Below are 15,000 nucleotides of genomic sequence, written 5' to 3'. Positions count from 1 at the left end.
TCACTCTCCTCTCTCCTCCTAGGAGTGTGTTCCTTGTGCGGATTCTCCCAGCTCCAATCTAAACTCTGTTGTACGGGGATTGCAAAAGGCTCATACCAAAGCAGAATCAGATACTTACACTGCTGGGATTAAAAAAATAAATAAAAATAAAATAAAATACAAAGAAGAATGTATTAGAGCCAGTTTAGTCTTGCGGTTGGGTTGGGAGACTTGAGGTTGGGAGTTAAAAAAGCATGGTTCCCTCCTTATGGGCAGATGGGGGTGTCCACGTGCCGTGGTCATGATGCTTGGTCGTGGCAAAAACGATTCTGTTGGGCAGTACTGTTGCCAATCCCAAACGCATTTAAAGCGGAGTTCCACCCAAAAGTGGAACTTCTGCTCATTTGCTTCCTCCCCCACTTCGGTGCCACATTTGGCACCTTTCAGGGGGGAAGGGGAGGGGGGAATGGGTACCTGTTTTTGACAGGTACCCTTCCCAACTTTCGGGAGACGGCGCCGTGGCACCGTCCCTTAGAAGTTTGGCCCCCTCCTCCTTCCCCCGCCGCCGAGCCAATCTGAATGCTCAGTGCGTTTCGCGCATTGCGCAGTAGGGACCTGCCCATGAACCCGCAACCGCAAGGCTTCACTGCCGGGTTCCCTGACCAGCAATGGCGGCGCAGCACCTGACAGCCGATGAAAACATCGACTGCGGTGCCGACATCGCTGGACTCCAGGACCGGCAAGTGTCCTAATATTAAATGTCAGTAGCTACAGTATGTGTAGCTGCTGACTTTTCATTTTTTTTTTTGGAGGGGGGGGGTAGGGGGGCGGAACTCCGCTTTAAGCAGTTGTTGGTCTTGTATTTACAGCTCAACCGCCTATTTCTACTGGCAGGGCCGCTGATAGGGGGGGACCACCTGCCCTCTTGTAGGGGGCCCGAGCTCACAGGGGGGGGGGGCACACAGAGAGGGGGGATTAGTGATGGACAACAAATACAGAAATCTTCCTCCAGCACCTGAATCTGATCTGTCCCTCTCCCTGCCATCAGCTTTTATCTGTTGAGAAAGAGACAGTCATCCCTTCACTAATCCCCCTCCCTTGTGTGGGCCCCCCTCCCAGCACAGGCTCTAATGTTATCTCTGGAGTTTATTTGTAAATTGTAACTTTGTTTCTCTCTCTCTGTCTCTCTGATCTCCAACTGCCCAGCCTGGATATTTTTCTCATCTCATCTTTTTTATTTAACATAGTTTTTTTCATATTTAGCAGGAATTATGCAAGTTATGTTATATTTGTGTCTGATAATAGTGATTGTGTTGTAATTTTAGCTAAATATATCTTTAATATTTTATTGGGGGGGGGCCCCCGCGATTTCTAACAGCAGCCCTGTCTACTGGCCACCAAACCGCAAGTGTAAACTAGGCCTAACAATCGTTCCATAAAATGTGTTCTCAGCAATCAATCATTTCACAAGGTCAACACCAATACCATTTCCACCTTGCGCTCACCTTGCACAGTTAGAATGGATGTATTCTGAAAAGTTCCCAATGGGAAGGTGGTGAAGATACAAGTATAGACACTCTCATCGCCCAATACGACATCTCGGATCTTGATTGATCCATCTGTACGTTCCTTCCCCAGGTAATCCACTCTTGACTGTGAAAAAGTAGTCAGTTTCCGCAAATTGTTCTCTTCCCCAAAGGTGAGAAAGTCCACATTCTGTCCGTTTTCAATCCTCTTCCAGGTGACTTGGGTGACGTTCCCCTCCGGGAGCTTAACGTTGCATTTCAGGACCACGTCGGATCCGGCCCAGGCGTTCACATTTTTTTCTACAATGACTGCAAAACAGGAGGGAGAGGAATAAGCAACAGCTTTGTGGATTGGATGAGGCAATCACAGAAGATGGAAAACTGGTAGACTTCTAATAAAATCAAAAACTGGTTTAATTATTATTATTTTCTTTTTTTTTAAATCAGTCTTTAATATAGATCATCACCGTGGTGCACAAATGAAGCCCCCCCCCCCCCTTAATTCATGTGTTCCCCCATCACATAAGAAGCCCCCTCCCTTTATGGCACATGTCCCCAATCACATAAGGGACCTCTGATATAAAGGGGGGCTTCTTATGTGATGGCGACCTCTGCTAAAAGGGGTGCTTCTTATGGGATAAGGGACCTCCCTAATATAAAGGGAAACTTTAATGTGATGGGGGGCCTCTGATAAAAATTAAAAAAAAGGGAGCTTCTTATGTGATGAGGGACCTCCCTAATATAAAGGGGAACTTTAAATGTGATGGGGGGCCTCTGATAGAAAAAAAAGGGAGCTTCTTATGTGATGGGGGACCTCTAATATAAAGGGGGGCTTCTTATGTGATGGGGGACCTCTAATATAAAGGGGAGCTTCTTATGTGATGGGAGACCTTTAAAATAAAGGGGAGCTTCTTATGTGATGAGGGACCTCTAATATAAAGGGGAACTTCTTATGTGATGAGGGACCTCTAATATAAAGGGGAGCTTTTTATGTGATGAGGGACCTCTAATATAAAGGGGGGCTTCTTATGTGATGAGGGACCTCTAATATAAAGGGGGGCTTCTTATGTGATGGGGGACCTCTAATATAAAGGGGAGCTTCTTATGTGATGAGGGACCTCTAATATAAAGGGGAGCTTCTTATGTGATGGGGGGCCTCTAATATAAAGGGGGGCTTCTTATGTGATGGGGGACCTCTAATATAAAGGGGGGCTTCTTATGTGATGGGGGGCCTCTAATATAAAGGGGGGCTTCTTATGTGATGGGGGACCTTTAAAATAAAGGGGAGCTTCTTATGTGATGAGGGACCTCTAATATAAAGGGGGGCTTCTTATGTGATGAGGGACCTCTAATATAAAGGGGGGCTTCTTATGTGATGAGGGACCTCTAATATAAAGGGGCGCTTCTTATGTGATGAGGGACCTCTAATATAAAGGGGAGCTTTTTATGTAATGAGGAACCTTTAATATAAAGGGGAGCTGCATATGTGATGATGGGGACCTCTGGTAAAAGGGGTGCTTCTTATGTGATAAGGGACCTCCCTAATATAAAGGGAAACTTTAAATGTGATGGGGGGCCTCTAATATAAAAAGGGAGCTTCTTATGTGATGAGGGACCTCTAATATAAAGGGGGGCTTCTTATGTGATGGGGGACCTCTAATATAAAGGGGGGCTTCTTATGTGATGAGGGACCTCTAATATAAAGGGGGGCTTCTTATGTGATGGGGGGCCTCTAATATAAAGGGGAGCTTCTTATGTGATGAGGGACCTCTAATATAAAGGGGAGCTTCTTATGTGATGGGGATCCTCTAATATAAAGGGGGGCTTCTTATGTGATGGGGGACCTCTAATATAAAGGGGGGCTTCTTATGTGATGGGGGACCTTTAAAAAAAAAGGGGAGCTTCTTATGTGATGAGGGACCTCTAATATAAAGGGGAGCTTTTTATGTAATGAGGAACCTTTAATATAAAGGGGAGCTGCATATGTGATGATGGGGACCTCTGGTAAAAGGGGTGCTTCTTATGTGATAAGGGACCTCCCTAATATAAAGGGGAACTTTAAATGTGATGGGGGGCCTCTAATATAAAAAGGGAGCTTCTTATGTGATGAGGGACCTCTAATATAAAGGGGAACTTCTTATGTGATGGGGGGCCTCTAATATAAAGGGGAACTTCTTATGTGATGGGGGGCCTCTAATATAAAAAGGGAGCTTCTAATGTGATGAGGGACCTCTAATATAAAGGGGGGCTTCTTATGTGATGAGGGACCTCTAATATAAAGGGAGCTTCTTATGTGATGAGGGGCATCTGATAAAAAGGGGGCTTCCTATGTGATGAGGGACCTCTGATATAAAGGGAAGCTGCCCTCTTTTTTTTTAGTACATCCCGTGAACAGGGGGAAAAAAAAAAAAAAAAAAGAGTAATCCCTAGGGCAGGGATTTCAAACTGGAGGGCCACCAGTAGACACCCGTGCCTTAAGCCCCATACACACGTGCAGATTATCTGCAGACTTTTGTCTGCAGACTTACCTTTTCTATGTAGTGCAAGGGCCTGCCGGATTGCATACAAATTGAAAGTGTTTAGGTTTGACCTCATATTATATGGTTTTGGTAAGTCTGCAGACAAAAGTCTGCAGATAATCTGCACGTGTGTATGGGGCATTAGAGTGTTGGAGTCTCCACTCATCCACTAGTTGACTGTGAAATAGTTACCCCCCGTCCCCCCTCCAGCCGCCTTCCGTGGGTCTGCCCGGGTCTCCCGTCCCACCGGGAGCCCCGAGCAACCAGTCGGCACGTCCGCCGGCTGGTTGGAGTCCTGATCAAAGCCTGATGCGGCTTAGATCGGGTCTCCAACGACGTAACCCGGAGGCGGCGTCCATGATGTCACATCCGGGTTACTCTGCTGCTAAAGGCGCCGAATTTAAAAAGTGACAGTATTCAAAAATGCAGTTTTCAGCATTTTGAATACATTGAAGTTCAGTGGAGGGGTTTGGTGTCTTTTAGACCCCCGATCCCTCCATAAAGAGTACCTGTCACTGCCTATTACTGTCACAAGGGATGTTTACATTGCTTGTGACAGCAATAAAAGTGATCAGATTTATTTTTTTTAAAACCTATGCTAAAATTAAAAAAATAAATAAAATAAATAGGAAAAAAAAAAAAAAATGTTTTAACCGCCCCCCCGTCGCCGTGAGCTTGCGCACGAAAGAAAACGTATACAGAAGCCGCGCCCGCAAATTAAATCGCTGTTCAAACCACACATTTGAGGGATTGCCAGAGCGGGAGCAATTATTAAAAAGAAGAGCTACTCTAAAGCCCCGTACACACGCGTCGAAAATTGGCAGGGAATTTTCGTCCGACGAACGATCTGCCGATTTTCGGCTTCTTAGTATGATGCTTCCGACAACCGACTCCGACTTTTCGGCCGAAAAAAATCTGGTGTGCAGACTATAAAATTTTTGTTGGCCGTCAACATAACGGCCGATTTTCGTGCAGTCTGTACAGATTTCGACAGGGAAAAATCTGATGAGCAAGTCTGGGCATGCTCAGAGAAGAAAGAACACAAAGAAAGCAAACCAACACATGACATCAATTCTGAAGTAGAATTTTGTTGGGCGAGAAAATTAGTGTGCAGTCTAGGCACATTCCAACCAACAAAACACAACTCTGGACAAAAGACGGACGATCGGTCGGCCGATAATCGTTGCGTGTGTACGGGGCTTAACTCTAAACTGGTAACCGTTCAAAAATTTTAAAGCGTCGCCTATGGAGATTTTTATTGACCCTAGTTTGTCGCCATTCCGCGGGTGTGCGCAATTTTAAGCCATAACATGTTGGGTATCTATTTACTCGGCACAATATCTTTCACAATATACAAAAAAATTAGCTAACTTAACTGTTTCGTTTTTTTTTTTTTTAAATGCAGTGAAATGTAATTTTTCCAAAATAATGGCATTCAAAAGACAGCTGGCGCAAATACCGCATGACAAAAAATATTCCAATGATCGCCATTTTTTTCTCCAGATTCTTTGCTAACTAAATATATGTTTGGGGGGTTTGAAGTAATTTTCTAGCAAAAAATACTGATTTTAAACTTGTAAACAACATGTGTCAGAAATGGGCTCGGTCCTTAAGTGGTTAAGCGCCGGTTCACACTACCGCGACGCTACTTCCCGGGCGACCTCCGAGATCGCGGTGCGAGCAGCGCGCCGCGACCTCGGAGCGGCCGTCACGGACTTCATAACATTGAAGTCTATGGCGGTCGCCTCCTGGTCGCCCCAAAGAAGCTCCGGACCCTTTTTCTAGGTCGGAGCGACTTGTGTCGCTCCTATTAGAACGGGTCCGCAGCTTCCCTATGGGAGGCGACCTGCGGCGACCTGTGAGGCGACCAGGTGAGGCGACCAGGTCGCCTCACTAGTGTGAACCGAGGCTAAACTGCATCAGCTTCTCCAATACTTTTTTCAAATATCCTTTTGGGTTTTTATTTGGGCAATAAACGTTTGCTACTGTTCATTTTATCCCCTATAATTGTCCCTTCAAAAATATATACCGCCCTTCTGGGTCAACCAATCTATCTTCCAAGGAGAACCTTACGTCCTTTGCCAAACCACTTGCTACTCCCTTTGCTCTCTTGGTTGAAATGAATGGGATTTTGCTTGTTGGGTGTTTTGAGACTTCAGAGATGAGCGTTTTACGAGCTGAAATACTCTCAGGTGTGAACAGGGCATTAGGGTACAACAGCCGTTAGCCTTTAGGCTCTGTTCACACCTGAGAGTATTTCAGCTCGTAAACGCTCATTTCTGAAGTCTCAAAAACGCCCAACAAGCAAAATCCCATTCATTTCAATGGCTCCATGTTCACATTTGAGCATTTTGTCACCTTAAGCAAAACGCCTGAAGCTCAAAAAAGGTACATGAGCTTCTATTTTGGCATTGTTAGAAACGCCTGAAAATCGATACGTTCAGGTGTGAATGGAGCCTAAGGCTCCATGTACACGGGACATTGTTAAAAGTCCCTTTGAATGCTGGAATTTTTAGGACGTTTGAAACGTCCGTTCAGTCGCGTTTGTACCCGCGTTTAGCGGGCGTTTGCGTTTAGAACCGTTCCTAGAGGTCAAAAAAATGATTTCCCTTTAAAATGGAAAAACACGAACGCTAAACGCGAGTCATCGCGTTCGGACGCGTTCGGTCGCGTTTTTGCGCTTGAAACGCCGGGAAACACACGTTCGAACGCAAATAATTGCATTCTAAAAAACATCCCTGAACGCAACTGCCTGCAAATGACTGTAAACGACCATGTGTACATGGACAGATAAGATAAAATGTAGATGGGTTCAGGGGCTTCTGAAAAAAACGCCCAACTGCTCCTAAACGGCCATTTCCAGCGTCCCGTGTACATGGACCCTAAGGCTCCATGTAAACGGGACGTTGTTAAAAGTCCCTTTGAATGCTGGAATTTTTAGGACGTTTGAAACGTCCGTTCGGCCGCGTTTGCACCCGCGTTTAGCGGGCGTTTGCGTTTAGAACCGTTCCTAGAGGTCAAAAAAATGATTCCCCTTTAAAATGGAAAAACGCGAACGCTAAACGCGGGTCATCGCGTTCGGTCGCGTTTGGACGCGTTCGGTCGCGTTTTTGCGCTTGAAACGTCGGGTAACACACGTTCGAACGCAAATAATTGCGTTCTAAAAAACATCCCTGAACGCAACTGCCTGCAAATGACTGTAAACGACCTGGTGTACATGGACAGATAAGATAAAATGTAGATGGGTTCAGGGGCTTCTGAAAAAAATGCCCAACTGCTCCTAAACGGCCATTTCCAGCGTCCCGTGTACATGGAGCCTTATAGGAGCATAGTCTGTACAGTAAACTGCAGGACTAGGAAGTCGTGTTACAGCTTTTGCTTTAAATCCACGCATATCCGATAACTGCTTCTCTGCGTTTGTTCACTCTGTCCCTCCAAATTAGTGTTCTAGTAACCATATAAAGATGAGCAAACCGTACATTCATTATCCCTCTAAGCGATTGTCGCTGTCCTATACCCTATCTGGGGCAATCACTCATATAATCCCAGCAGAACGGCTGGCATGAGAAGAAAAATCCCCAAACATTAAGGCTCCGTTCACATGTAGGCGTTTTGGGGCGTTTTTGGGGCGTTTTTCTGCTCTAGGATCAGCTCTCAAAACGCCCAACAAGACAAATCCTATTCATTTCAATGGCCCCTGTTCACATCTGAGCGTTTTGACGCTGTATACAAAACGCCCAACGCTCAAAAAAGTACATGAGCTTCTTTTTGGGCAGATTACAGGCGTTTTCCATTGATCTCTATTCAATCTAAAAACGCCTGCACAAAAATTGCGGTAAAAATCGCGGTAAAATCGCGGTAAAAAAACGCTGCAAAAATCGCGGTAAAATCGCGGTAAAAAACGCTACGCTCAGGTGTGAATGTAGCCTAAAAGCAGCCCATGTTGATAAACAGCGGAAATTAATGACAAGGCATTTACTGCCGGTTCACACATACGTGATGCAGGAACCCTGTGAATCCACTGCATGTTCCTGCATCACATTCAAATCGGAGGCAGTTCACACTGCCATATGCGAATCACTGGGGGTGTCAATACAAAGTTTAACGACACCCCCTGATCAGTTCGTATATCGCAGTGCAAAGTGTCATTTCGGACCTAATCGGATCGGTGAACACCCATACGATCAGATTCTGGTGCGGACCCAAAAAAGGGTCCTGTGCGAGTTGTGTCCGAATCCGATACAAATTCAGCCATGCAATCTACAATCTGTATGGCTGAATTTACATCGCACAGACATCGCATGTGATTTGCAGAGCAGTGCGCTCCGAATTACATACGATGTCTGGATCGGGACTGAGGCCCCTTTCACACACGCTGTCCCTTTGTCTGTTTTTCATCCATTCGTTGACGGATGAAAAAAATGGACATCAATGCATCTCTATGGAAAAAACGGATGATCATCCATTTTTCATCAGTTTACATTCGCATTCCTTCATCATCCGTTTTTTTAAACTGATCAAAGCTCTATTTTTTTCTTCCATTAAAAAAATGGATCGGAAGAAAAACGGATGTAAAAAAAAAAAAAAAAAAAAAAAAAACGGACAAATGGTCAGTTTTTCATCCATTTTTGCACTGAAACTGATGAAAAAAGGGATGAAAAACTGATGAATACTTCATCCATTTTGATGTAACTGAACCGATGAAATGTACGTTTTTTATCCGTTTTTCCATCAGGTTTTCATCCGTTATTCATTCATCCGGTTTTCATCTGTTTTTTTTATTCGATCTGTTTTATTAACAGATGAAAAAAAGGGCTTTCATCCGTTCAAAAAAAAAAAAAAAGATGTTGATGGAAGCGGATGAAAACAGATATGAATGAATGATCATCCATTTACATCTGTCAACGGATGGATGAAAAACAAACAGACAGACAGCATGTGTGAATGGGGGCTATAAGGAAATGCTCTGAAACAAATGTATCTCATTCAGTGGCTGGCAAGGAAAAAGGGTAAATAATTAGATGCTAGGCAGAGCTTTTTTTCCCGATCACGGACTAATGACTAGGGATGTAACGATATCGAAGATATCGCGATATCGTATCGTCGTGGTCGTCTCAATATCGTCGTGGTTGGGTTACAATATTAAAAGGACAGGTGTCCGTCAAAAAGCAAGAGGAATAAACACAGTCCCGCGGAACAAATCATTGTTAACTACATAGACCAGAGTTTTTTTTTTTTTTTCTTGCAATGTAGATATTTAGATCTTTCTGATGAAAAACGTGAACATAAGCTAAATGATAGGTCAGTGTTTTTTTAAAGGCTTTTTGACTGACTATTTTATTTAAGTTTAAGTTATGTTCCTAAATACCAGTTTTAAAAGGCTGCTTTTATTTGCCTTGCACATTTAAACTTGACTTAACTTGATCTTTGTTTGCACTTAGGCTACATTCACACCTGAGCGTAGCGTTTTCGCGCGTTTTTTACTGCGATTTTACCTCGATTTTTACCGCGATTTACAGGCGTTTTTTGTGCAGGCGTTTTTAGATTGAATAGAAACCAATGGAAAACGCCCGTAATCTGCCCAAAAAGAAGCTCATGTACTTTTTTGAGCGTTGGGCGTTTTGCTTACAGCGTCAAAACGCTCAGATGTGAACAGGGGCCATTGAAATGAATGAGCAGAAAAACTCCCCAAAAACGCCCAAAAACGCCTACATGTGAACGGAGCCTTAAAAGGGAATTGCCTATTGTTTGTTTACAATTGTTCTAGCTGCTTCTTAACTTGAACATTGCACAGAAGAATCAGTTATGCAACCAAATATTACTATACAGAATATTGATGTTCCTGACTACAACTTGCACTTTAAAAGCACTATGTGATCAGTGTTTTATGTTGTCATGGATCCATAAATACAACAATAAATTGCCTGTTGACTGGCAAAAGCAGAATAAATGTCGGTATTTTTTCGCTATTATCATAACAAACACTATCATGAGCTATTTAACAATACCATGAGCTTTTCCACAATATCGCAATAAATATCGTACCGTGAGGTCAATATCGAAATTGTATCGTACCGTGAGATTTTGATATCGTTACATCCCTACTAATGACGCGTTCTGGAAAGCCCGTGCGTTCATCCATCTCCCGAGTGAATTGAAGGTCACCGAGTTCCCCAATTACTATCTCAGGAGTGGTGAAGACCTCCAAATCTCCTATAACATGGCCACCGATGGTCCTTCCATCTTTATCAGACAGGTGAGCACGCTCATTTAGTGTTCCGACCAACTAAATTTCTAATTTTTGATTGAAATGTATTATCTCATTGCTATTCACCGCATCTGCATTAGCCAGTCTGAGTCAGTGTTGCTTTGGTGACACTGCCGGTCAGTGCCGCTGATAGGGGGGGACCACCGGTCCTCTTGTAGGGGGCCTGAGCACACAGGGGGGCCCACACAGGGAGGGGGGATTCACGATGAACGGCATTTACAGAAATCTTCCTCTAGCAAAACTGAAAACTGATTTCTCTCCCTGCTGCGAGAGACAGTGGTCCCTCACTAATCCCCCTCCCTCCCAGCCCTGGCTCTAATGTTATCTCTGCTCAGGAGTTTATCTCTGAAATGTTGTAGTTGTATCTTTCTGTGCACTTCTTCCTATACTCCTTGTCCCAGCCTGTACATTTTTTTCCTCTCTCTCCCCCATTGCTCTGCCTTTCTGACAGTCACAGCTGATCAGCTGCATTCCCATGGGGTGAAGAATTTACTGTTCCATTGGTTCCATAGCTGCCTGTTATCTTGTCCCTGTGCAGTTTAGTGTGCTTTATGTAGCTTGGCTTCCCACTCCTCTCCCAAAAGTGTGAGACCGCACTCAGGATATTTTGATGAAACCAATAATGCTCTTTATTCCTCAGGAATCAGACAGACAGATAGTGTACAGGAACAGATGTGTCAGGTTGACGCGTTTCACGACCTGAACCGTCGCTTACTCATAACCACACAGTGTGGTTATGAGTAAGCGACGGTTCAGGTCGTGAAACACGTCAACCTGACACGTCTGTTCCTGTACACTGTCTGTCTGTCTGATTCCTGAGGAATAAAGAGCATTATTGGTTTCATTAAAATATCCTGAGTGCGGTCTCACACTTTTGAATTTGCATATCTCCGGACGGCGGATCTGACCTGCACCAGGTTCTGACTCTAACACCTGAGCGGCTTCCCCCCCTCCCTTTCTCCCACTCCTCTCCCCCAGGCCCCTTTCACACTTGTGCAATTTGTCCTGCAATTTGAGACTGCAAAGTCGCATGGCAAGTCATACTCCATGATTTCCAATGAGTACCCTTCATATCTGCACGACTTCATGTCGCAACGACTTCACTACTTTGGGATGATTTTGATGCGTTTTGAGGTCCAAAGACATAGGCATTGCTTCAGGTCCAGTCAAAATCGCAGCAAAATCGTGTGAAAGGGGCCCCCAGACTAATTCCTGAACTATGCAACTTTTCTTCTTCTCCCCTTTACTGTCAGTTCCCTCTACATCCATGTATCATCTCCTTCTATTTACCCATTTACTAACTGATCTGGCAGGAGTAAACTCCATCTTTTATCTTGTGAGTATCTTATAAAGGTAGCAGCCGGTGATAGCATCAGCACATGTGCACTGCGCTCTCAATGGATGACATACCACCCATTGAGAGAGCTCTGCTGTGACCATGACACCCGCGTGCGCATGCGTGTGAGTTACATCATCGCAGATTGGCCAAATGACTGGAGCCCAAGAACCCAGAGAGACGGAATCCCTCGCAGTAGTGACAGCACAACGCTGGAGAGATCTGTTTTTTTAGATTAGAAAAATATAACTAAGGGCCCTTTCACACAGGTACTCTGGCTGTGTGAGGGAGGGGGTTGGGCTGGAGCCAACTGTCATTCTATGGGGATGCAGCGCCTGAATGAACACAGCCGCAGGCCCTGCTTGGACGGGTGTGCAGGTGAGCGGTCCCCAAATGCACATAGTCTGTGTTCGAGCCGTACACCTGCATCCCCACGCCTGTCAAATTAGGACCTGCAGCTGTGTTCGCACCGCTCCAGGTGGCTCAAGCCACATAAATGAACCCCTGATTGACAGACCACAGCACCCCATGTGCATGAGCTCCAACACCTCCCCCACACACACAGATTTATTTATCAACTCAGTTTCATCTTTTAGATTTAACAGGAATTCTGTGAGTTGTTGTATTTGTGTCTGCGAATAATGATTTTAATGTATTTTTTTTTTTTTTTAATTTAAAGCGGAGTTCCGGCCTCAAATACCTTTTTTAACTAAAAATACCCCTATAATACTAATCCATTGCCCTTTACAGAACCGCTATTCTCATACTTACAAGATGTACAGTATTGGATTTTAGTCAAAATCTTACTTTTAAAAACGCTGTCTGGGTGCGGCCATCTTGGATGTGGGCATCTGAAGCCGCAGTGTAATCTGCTGTGTCCTTCTTCCTGATTCCAGGGAGTGTTCTGGGAGTTCTTCTTGATTCCAGCCTCCTGGGAGTGATGACAAACAGCTCCCAGGATGCAATGCAAAGGCGGAAGTGATGTCGGTGGCCGTGGCCACAGAGGGGGGAGGAGGAAGTACAATCAAAAATGCCCAAAAAATAAGGTAAGGGACCCCCGAAAAAAATTGAAAATGCCCAATTGTTGATCAGCATAGCGAGCACTCCAGGAATCAATAAAGTTGCAAAATAGGCCGGAACTCCACCTTAATGATTTCTTGGGGGGGGCCCTGTAAGGTAGTTTGTACGGGGCCCCGCAATTTCTATCTGCAGCCCTGCTGCCAGTGCTCACACACGTAATGCCAAACGGCGCCCTCAGTTCCTTCTCTTGCACAAATTTAAACAAAGATGTGACTATTTCTTGTCCTGGTCCCAAGCACAGGGCGTACAATGACAGAGAGCTCGCCCCCCCCCCCCCCCTGAATATAGGCAAATGTGCATGTGGTCATCAGTAACACCCCGAAGTACTCAACAGGAGTCATGACTGCTGAACAGAACAGCACCAGAGTTTTCTTTCCGATGACACACACTTGTAGCTGCACTGTCATAACCATTCCTTGTGATCAAAAATGTCACAAGTGACGTGATATGTTCCAGGTCACAGGATGGCTTCTTTAACCACTTCTAGACCAGAAGATTTTCCCCCTTAATGACCAGGCCATGTTTTGCGATTCGGCACTGCGTTACTTTAACGGACAATTGCGCGGTTCTGCAATGCTGTAACCAAATAAAATGTACGTCCTTTTTTTTCCCCACAAACAGAGCTTTCTTTTGGTGGTATTTGATCACCTGTGCGATTTTTATTTTTTGTGCTAAAAACAAAAAACAATATTTTCACTTTCTGCTATATAACATTCTTAATTAAAAAAATAAATAAATAAATAAAATCAAAATTTTTTCATCCTTTTAGGCCAATATTTTTGGTTAAAAAAAAAAAAAATTGTATTTTGATTGGTTTTTCACATTCTGGTATATAATATCCCCCCCCCCTAAAAATTTTTTAAAAAATTTAAATATTTTTAACATTTTAGGCCAATTTGTTTTCGCTACATATTTTTGGTAAAAGAAAAATCGCAATAAGCGTATTTTGATTGGTTTGCGCAAAAGTTATCACGTCTACAATCTACGGGATTTATGTCTTTTTTATTTATTTATTTATTTTTACGAGTAATGGCGGCGATCTGCGATTTTTAGCAGGACTGCGACATTGCGGCGGACAGATCGGACCCCTAACTGACATTTTTGACACTTTTGGGGGGGACCAGTGACATTACTACAGTAATTAATATGCACTGTTACTGTACTAATGACACTGGCAGGGAAGAAGTTAACCCAGGGGCGATCAAAGGGATAAATGCCTAGGGGGTGTTTTCTAACTGTGGGGGGATGGGCTTGTGAAATCAACAGAGAGACCTGTGATCCTAAATAGGAGAAACACAGGGGTTCTGTGTTGATAGCTGAGAGAACAACGATCTGTTGTGTTTACAACAGCAGACCACCGTTCCTTCACAGGGAGCGATCGCTGGGGCCCGGCGGCAATCGCGGCCCCCGGCCCCGTGGAATCTCTTCCCCCACTGGCGAGTGGGCGCGCGCCCCCCAGGATCACTCCTGCGAACCGCCGTACAGGTATGACGATTCGCAGGAACCTGTCGACTTGCCGCCGTATAACTAGTTATATGGCAGCTGGTCGGCAAGTGGTTAAGGTATTTCATGCACTCCAGCCTCACACCTGTTGTGGGGAAACTTCTCATATAAAGGGGGGCTTCTTATGTGAGAAGGGACCTCATATATAAAGGGTGGCTTCTAATGTGAGAAGGGACCTCAGATATAAAAGGGGGCTTCTCATGTGGTAAGGGACCTCAGATATAAAGGGGTGCTTCTTATGCGAGAAGGGACCTTTGATATAAAGGGGGGCTTCTCATGTGATAAGGGACCTCAGATATAAAGGGGGGCTTCTTATGTGAGAAGGGACCTTTGATATAAAGGGGGCTTTATCACATAAGAAGTCCCCCACCAAATAAGCCCCCTTTTTATCAGACCCCCCCCCCCAATCACATATGCAGCTCCCCTTTATATCAAAGGTTCCTAATTACATAAGAAGCTCCCCTTTTACTTTACAGGTCTCCCACCCCATCACATATATAGGGGGGCTTCCTATCAGAGGTCCCCCATCACATAAGCCCCCCTTTATATCAAAGCCCCCCATCATACAGGCAGCTCCTCTTTTTATCAGAGCCCCCCCCCCCTTCACATTTGAAGCTCCCCTTTAAATCAGAGAGGTCCCTCATCACATAAGAAGCTTCCCTTTATATCAGAGGTCCCTCATCACATAAGAAGTCCCCTTTTTATCACAACCCCCCCCCCCCCCCCCCCCCATCATCACATATGCAGCTACACTTTATTTCAAAGGTTCCTAATTACATAAAAAGCTCC

General features: G+C 44.6%; 1 protein-coding gene and 1 pseudogene across 2 annotated transcripts in view; both read right to left on the bottom strand.

Moving 5' to 3' along the window:
• Positions 1 to 15,000, bottom strand: part of LOC309547210 (nectin-1-like) — a 146,519-nt gene that overhangs the window by 111,231 nt on the left and 20,288 nt on the right. The window contains exon 2 of the mRNA XM_082247014.1: positions 1,485 to 1,814. Within this exon, the coding sequence (XP_082103140.1) occupies positions 1,485 to 1,814 (330 nt within the window). The remainder of the gene's footprint in view (positions 1 to 1,484; positions 1,815 to 15,000) is intronic.
• LOC309546607 (bifunctional protein GlmU-like) lies at positions 10,077 to 13,049 on the bottom strand (annotated as a pseudogene). The gene is made up of 2 exons: positions 12,816 to 13,049; positions 10,077 to 10,377 (listed from the first exon to the last, which is right to left on the bottom strand). The product of its transcript is annotated as a bifunctional protein GlmU-like (transcript).

This window comes from Pelophylax lessonae, assembly GCF_965119305.1.
Source record: "Pelophylax lessonae genome assembly, chromosome: 2".
In the NCBI taxonomy this organism is placed as follows: Eukaryota; Metazoa; Chordata; class Amphibia; order Anura; family Ranidae; genus Pelophylax; species Pelophylax lessonae.
The sequence above is the reverse complement of the archived record's forward strand: the minus strand, read 5'-3'. Positions and strand labels throughout refer to the sequence as shown.